The sequence below is a fragment of the Gossypium raimondii genome, chromosome 8 (genome assembly GCF_025698545.1).
Source record: "Gossypium raimondii isolate GPD5lz chromosome 8, ASM2569854v1, whole genome shotgun sequence".
NCBI lineage: Eukaryota > Viridiplantae > Streptophyta > Magnoliopsida > Malvales > Malvaceae > Gossypium > Gossypium raimondii.
In genome coordinates, this window is record NC_068572.1 from 33,739,278 (window position 1) to 33,745,894 (window position 6,617).

At 37.0% G+C, this 6,617-nt stretch overlaps 1 protein-coding gene and 1 pseudogene across 2 annotated transcripts; one reads left to right on the plus strand and one right to left on the minus strand.

Moving 5' to 3' along the window:
• The first annotated feature begins 845 nt into the window (after positions 1 to 845).
• Positions 846 to 3,352, plus strand: LOC105791275 (RING-H2 finger protein ATL79-like; annotated as a pseudogene).
• On the minus strand, positions 3,197 to 6,014 carry LOC105791274 (actin-7). 2 transcript variants are annotated; one of them, XM_052634603.1, is made up of 6 exons: positions 5,853 to 5,959; positions 5,729 to 5,758; positions 5,038 to 5,107; positions 4,553 to 4,946; positions 3,850 to 4,463; positions 3,197 to 3,468 (listed from the first exon to the last, which is right to left on the minus strand). In XM_052634603.1, exons 3-6 carry the CDS (start codon positions 5,092 to 5,094, stop codon positions 3,403 to 3,405), a joined length of 1,131 nt encoding a protein of 376 aa, XP_052490563.1. In that variant the 5' UTR covers positions 5,095 to 5,107; positions 5,729 to 5,758; positions 5,853 to 5,959; the 3' UTR covers positions 3,197 to 3,402. The 2 variants fall into 2 exon arrangements, with proteins under 2 accessions (XP_052490563.1, XP_012474740.1); XM_012619286.2 differs by lacking the exon at positions 5,729 to 5,758 and having other exon boundaries at positions 5,853 to 6,014.
• Between the last annotated feature and the right edge of the window lie 603 nt (positions 6,015 to 6,617).

Genomic DNA, 6,617 nt, shown 5'->3' on the forward strand with positions numbered 1-6,617 from the left:
ATGTTAATGGGTAAAAACTCGAAGAAGATCAACCCAGAAGGAAACTTAACTCTAAATTATTGTAGTCCCAAGAAAAGAAAGCAACTTCCACCCAACGCTAGATTCATCACCGTATGTACATATGACATTGTCCAGTTGCCTGGAGGCAAAGGCCAACGGCCAAACGCAATGCATCCTCCTCTATATTTTAACTTCTTGCTTTAAATTTCTAGTAATACCGGAGCCGGTGGGCCTGGTGGGGTGGCTACTGCATGCACACCAGAATGACATCTGTGGATTGTAATTGTCTATATATGCCAACGTCCTGCCGTAATGCCATGCCATGCCATATTGTTCATCTTCATTAATTTATTCCAGTGGACCTTAGCTTATTCCTCTCTCTCTCTCTCTCTTCCCCCTCTATGCCACAAAATCATAACTCCATCTACCTGTGAGTTTTATATACAAATATATAAATACAATTTATAATTTAAAAATAACACGAAAATTCGTCTACGTATCTCATGAATTCTTTTGAGACACACCTCTCTCGCACTCCACTAATACAACTAAAGAAACACCAATCAGCATCTCTATTCACTTTGAATTTGGAAACCCTATATCTTGTCATTACCCTTTCTTTTCGTAGGCCCTTCCATGGGGTCTACTTTGTGTAAAAGCAGATGTACACTTATCCTAACAAACTTTACAACATTAACTTCAATCATCACTATCGTCCATTAGCTAATGAAGTTGCTTCAAAACCATTGGTACAAGGATAAGCGCTTACATCTCTTCTCATTTAAGACTATTACTTTTGACATCATAAACATTCAAGCCACTTATCTCTTATTTGGATGTTACATTGGTGAACTAAGACCCACTAGTTGATGTGCTAAAATAAGGCTATAAAACATCCTCGTTTCTCTTCTACTCGTACTTCGCATTCTCCCTCCCTGTCACACCCTACATCCAACACTTTCTTCTTCAGAAGTTTTTACAACCGGCAACAAAAGTGGGAAAAAATCAAAATACTAGGAAAACTGAATGCGACCATCACCTGCAGTCCACATGTCCCCACCGCTTTCTTCCGGGGAACCACAGATGTCTTCCACTTCAACCTCAACATGTAGGTGGCGGCCTTACTCCAACTCTAATGGCTTAGAAGCTAACGCAGCCATAGGGTTAGTCATTCTCTTCTGTGCTCTAATTTGCTCTCTGGCTCTCAACGCTGCCATCCGCTGCTTCCTACATGGCGGAGGCCATTCTCGCAACAACCAACTTCCCCTAACCCAACAACAGCTTGAGCAGAGAAAGCCAGTCCCAGAAACAGCTGCAGCACGCATGGTTGAAGCTTCAACACTGGTTTACTCAACGGGGATGAAGCTGGTAGGAGCAGAGCCTGAATGTGCTATCTGCTTGTCTGGATTCGTGAGGGAGAGAGGATTCAAGTGTTGGGCAAGTGTAAGCATGGATTCCATGTACAATGCATCCAACAGTGGTTGTCTTTTCACTTCTCTTGTCCCACTTGCCGTTCTACTTGTCTTTCTCCATCTCCATCGTCGGAAGAAACTTTCGACCAATGCGTTGACAACATTTCCCAACCAGTGGCGCCCCAGGGGAGAGCGTAGCAGCTTTGGATGCTCTTCCTCGTAGCGTAGGGTAAACTCGCTCTTACATTTTCCTCTGTAATTGACAAATTCGAAACCTTTTTTTTTTTTTTCTTAGAAATCGGAGAAATTAAAATGATGTCAAGCGTGTCATCAATTAGTCAGAATCATGGTTAATTGAGACAAAAGAACTGAAACTTGAAATTTATAAAATAGTAGTAAGGAGACTGGATCTGTGTGAAAAGCAGGGATCCGTGGAAATTAGAATGTTTTGAGTTCAGTAGGGACAGGGACTATAACATATCAATCATGGTGAAGCGGCTTCTGGTTGCGAGGTAAAAGCGTGTACTTGTTTAATGAGTGAGATTCCCTAGTTACTAGACATCATAAACCATTGGTACAATTTTTTTCTATCATAAACTGGTATATTACTGTCATTAATCCTGTAGCTTCATCACTATGATTTTCTTGAGAAACAACATGGCTTCTACCCTGTAATTTTATGATACTTCGACTTTCATATTTATCGCAAATAATTTAAAAAGAAAATTAATTGATTTTTTTACGATTACCTTCAAAGCCTCAACTGATGATAAAGGACTGGTAAGTTGTATGACGAAATATTATTATTTTTCACTCAAAACTTAAAATTTTTTTGGTAGTCAATGTAGTTCTCCTTCTTTCTTTTACTTTGGAATTTTGCAATTAATCTCTCAATTTTTTCCGAAAAAGAAGTCTCCCAGATTTGTTGATTGTAGTGTTATAAGAAGTATAAAGGAAGGGTTTGTTATTTTGGCTGTCAAATCAAATATAGTCGCCCTTACTTATGTGCACCTTCTTCAATGTCTCTGTTATTTTAGGTAACATTTACTTGATTCATAATCCTTTTCCTACGTAAATTATAGTAATTTTGAAACACATTAGTCATTGTGGATCAGCATTGCCCATGTGTGATCCCAAATCTTAAAGACTTTGAGAGAATAAATCTCTGCAGCACCATCCTTCTTTCTTGTAGGTAAAAGGAGATTATGAAGTGAAACTGAAAATAACTGTCATGTCAAAAGTAGTAGTTTCAAATTGAAGGTATTCATCCAGAAATCAACAAAGCTTATTTATTTATTTATTTTCAAGAGAAGATTATTTGTTTTTTTTTTTTTTATATCGGACGACAGCTTAAGTCATCTTCCAATTGGAGCAACTTCACATTTCTTTATTTTCCTCTAATTGGACACTTTCCTAATTCTGCTCTAAGTTTCACATCCACAGGAATTCCATGAGTTTAAGCTACATGGGAGAGCATTGAATAATTCAAATTTCTCTTACACGCTACAAGTAGCCCATAACTTTTTTTTCTTTTTCTTAATTAAAACCTCAGGAAAAACTTGGTTCTTATCATTGCAAACAATCATCAATGGAGACCAACTACTAAACTTTTTGGGTAAATTAAGAATATTGAACCAACTTCACAATCTTATCCACATCATCGGCCCCACAATGTCTAATGATTTATATACTAGAAATCACAAGCTTTCCAAGGATTATACTTTTAACAATTTCGCTTGCTTAAAACTATAATTCAGCAAAAAAAGAAAAAAAGAATCAAATGATTGTTAAAACCAAGCAACATTCCTATCATTATAGGATAAAATAATTATATGTAAACACTACAAAGCATGCTAGCATATAACAATACTTATAAACCATATCTCATACATTCACGATGGACGAAAATAAAAAAACAAACAAAACAAAACGAAAACCAAGCCAAACCATAAAATGCACAAGGTAACAGCAAAAGAACACAAGCTCATATCTAGAAGCACTTCCTATGAACAATGGCAGGCCCAGATTCGTCATACTCCGCTTTTGATATCCACATCTACATTCAATGCAAACAAAACATATCATTGGAGTTAATTGAAAGAGTAACATTGTCTGAACTCTGAATAACCAATCCAAGCATAAAAAGCAGAATATCATCTATGGGAACAACATTATCATCAGAAGCATTCAACGTAAGACGCAAAGCACATTCAGCCCACCTACTTCATTCCTTTTTTCAAAATGTTGTTCTAGCAAACGCTTCTATGTTTCATTCTTTGGTTTCTCTGTGTATTTAACAGTGCTACGTGATGCTCTTTTCTCAAACCCTTCAGTCTTTTACATTAGGCATGCAAAAGTCACTCCTCTGATAAAGTAGATGAAAGACAAACTAAAGGTAAAACAAGCTTGTGACTGCAATGTGAAACATAATGCATACCTGCTGGAATGTACTAAGAGAAGCTAAAATAGACCCACCAATCCAGACACTATATTTTCTCTCTGGGGGTGCTACCACCTTAATCTTCATGCTACTTGGTGCAAGAGCTGTGATTTCCTTGCTCATTCTATCAGCAATACCAGGAAACATGGTGGATCCACCACTAAGCACTATGTTACCGTACAAGTCCTTTCTAATATCAACATCACATTTCATGATGGAGTTATAAGTGGTCTCATGAATTCCAGGAGCTTCCATTCCAATAAGCGATGGTTGAAATAAGACCTCAGGACAACGGAAACGCTCTGTTCCAATGGTTATTACCTGGCCATCAGGTAGCTCATAACTTTTCTCAATTGATGAGCTGCTTTTTGCAGTTTCAAGCTCCTGCTCGAAGTCGAGTGCCACATAAGCAAGTTTCTCCTTGATGTCGCGTACAATTTCTCGTTCAGCAGTTGTGGTGAATGAGTAACCCCTCTCTGTCAGGATCTTCATCAAAGCATCTGTTAAATCTCGTCCAGCAAGGTCAAGCCTGAGGATGGCATGGGGAAGTGCATAACCTTCATAGATTGGAACAGTGTGACTGACTCCATCCCCAGAATCCAGCACAATACCTGGAAATAACAGGCTTGTCAACAAATCATCAATCAAACTTTGAGGAGAATCATATTGTCCAAAGAAAAATCATCATACTACTACAAACCTGTAGTACGCCCACTAGCATAAAGGGATAGAACTGCCTGAATTGCAACATACATGGCAGGAACATTAAACGTTTCAAACATTATCTGCGTCATTTTCTCCCTGTTGGCCTTAGGATTGAGAGGTGCTTCAGTAAGAAGCACAGGGTGTTCTTCAGGAGCAACACGAAGTTCATTGTAGAAAGTGTGATGCCAGATCTTTTCCATGTCATCCCAGTTGCTAACAATACCATGTTCAATAGGGTATTTCAATGTGAGAATACCTCTTTTAGACTGAGCCTCATCCCCCACATAGGCATCTTTCTGTCCCATCCCCACCATGACACCTGTGTGTCTAGGCCGTCCAACAATACTAGGGAAGACAGCCCTAGGAGCATCATCTCCAGCAAACCCAGCCTGTTTGAGGAAATAAGTGAGGTTCTTAAATCTTCAGACTTAAAGTGAAAAAAACACATGCACCAGAAAATAAGTATCATATTGCTCTCACCTTAACCATTCCAGTACCATTATCAACAACAAGAGGCTGAATGTCTTCGTCTGCCATACTTTAGATTGACCTAATAATAGAACACAATCAGACCATAAGACAATTTGAAGATATTACAGGGCCTTGATTATAACGGAAACGAGTGCAAAAGTTTCATGCAATACTAAATCAAATTGGTACTTGGGAAAACATAAGCTTTCTAAAACTTCATAAACAGAACATAATAATTGTTTAAAACTTCATTGCAGTTCTTAATTGAGTCATCAATTGTTACAGATCTAACTGGTTAGCTTCAGTCACTAAAAGTTACTGTTAGTAGTAAGTAAAGGCACCGACCATCAAAATCCACAAGCAAGATTTTCAAGCAGATCGATCAGGAAACCAATACTCAAAGTGACTACGACAAACAAAATGGTTTCTACAGCTACTCTCACACACAGTAACTTTTCATTATAAAATCTTTCACATGGTCTTGAGTTTGAACAGTAGCAGAGGCTATGAGAAACACAACGGTAAATGACTTTAACCTCCCCCCCCCCTTCAAAGATATCAGAATCAAAAGCAGAACCACAACTCAGAGTTGACAATTCAAAATCGGAAAGTGAAAGTGCAAAAGATAGTTTATAATCTAAAGAAAATGATACAGAACATACAGTAGTTTATAATCTAAAGAAAATGATACAGAACATACAGTTTGAGAGAAAAAGAAGACCAAGTTTTCCTGAATAACCAAAAAACCGTGACGGGCAAAGATGGCATAAGGATCGAAAAAAAATAACAATAATAGAAGAAAGTGAAGGGCAGAAGGAGCAAACCTGAGATTGAGTGGGAAATGAAGTGAAGATGAAAGGCAGGAAATTCAGAAGAAATGCGCAGTGCAAGTAAGGAATGAAGGAATTCTAGAATAATGGGGGCTATGGCAAAAGGTAAGTGGACCGCTACTTTTTTCTGTTTTTGGCTGTCCTTTTCCTCACCGAATATAAAAAGCTTTTACCTTTCCACAAATTACTTTTTATTTCATTCTTTTTTCCTATTTTAATATGTCTACGACACTTAAATACTCATAAATGTCTAAATTTTTTGAAATTTATTAAATTAAATCGTTTTTTTTAAATAATTATAGAAATAGGCTGATTTAAGGAAAATACTTTCAACTGGGAAGCTCTTTTCGCTTGGTGTCAAGAAAAACGTTTCTAGTGGGAAGGGTTTTCAGTTAGGGTTTTCTAGAGTTAATTTAGAATTTTTAAGGGTTTTAGGGTTTTTTTGAGATTAAGGTTTTGTGTTTAGAGTTATTTTAGGGTATAGGGTTCAAAATTTTAAATTGTGAAAATATTTTAAATAATAATTTTATATTCGAATTTCATTATGCATATTGATTCATAATTGAAACTCGGAGTACTCGGTTCAGATGTAAAATTAGTTTTTAAAATTTTTACATTTTTTTAAGCTTAGGTTGATCTGATATTTCATTAAAATAATCATCGGTTCATAATATGAGTAGTTCACTTGAGGACATAAAAATGGCAACTGGTATCATGCCCATGACTGCAGTAGTAAAATGCAACCACTAATTTTGTTTT

Bases quoted from the DNA above. Each gene is read 5' to 3' on its own strand.
- LOC105791274 (XM_012619286.2), bottom strand. From the start codon at position 5,094: ATGGCAGACGAAGACATTCAGCCTCTTGTTGTTGATAATGGTACTGGA. The intron at 4,947-5,037 runs GTGAGAGCAATA...TTCCTCAAACAG, and splicing joins ATGGTACTGGAATGGTTAAG to GCTGGGTTTGCTGGAGATGA. The intron at 3,469-3,849 runs GTATGCATTATG...CATTGAATGTAG, and splicing joins CTCTTAGTACATTCCAGCAG to ATGTGGATATCAAAAGCGGA.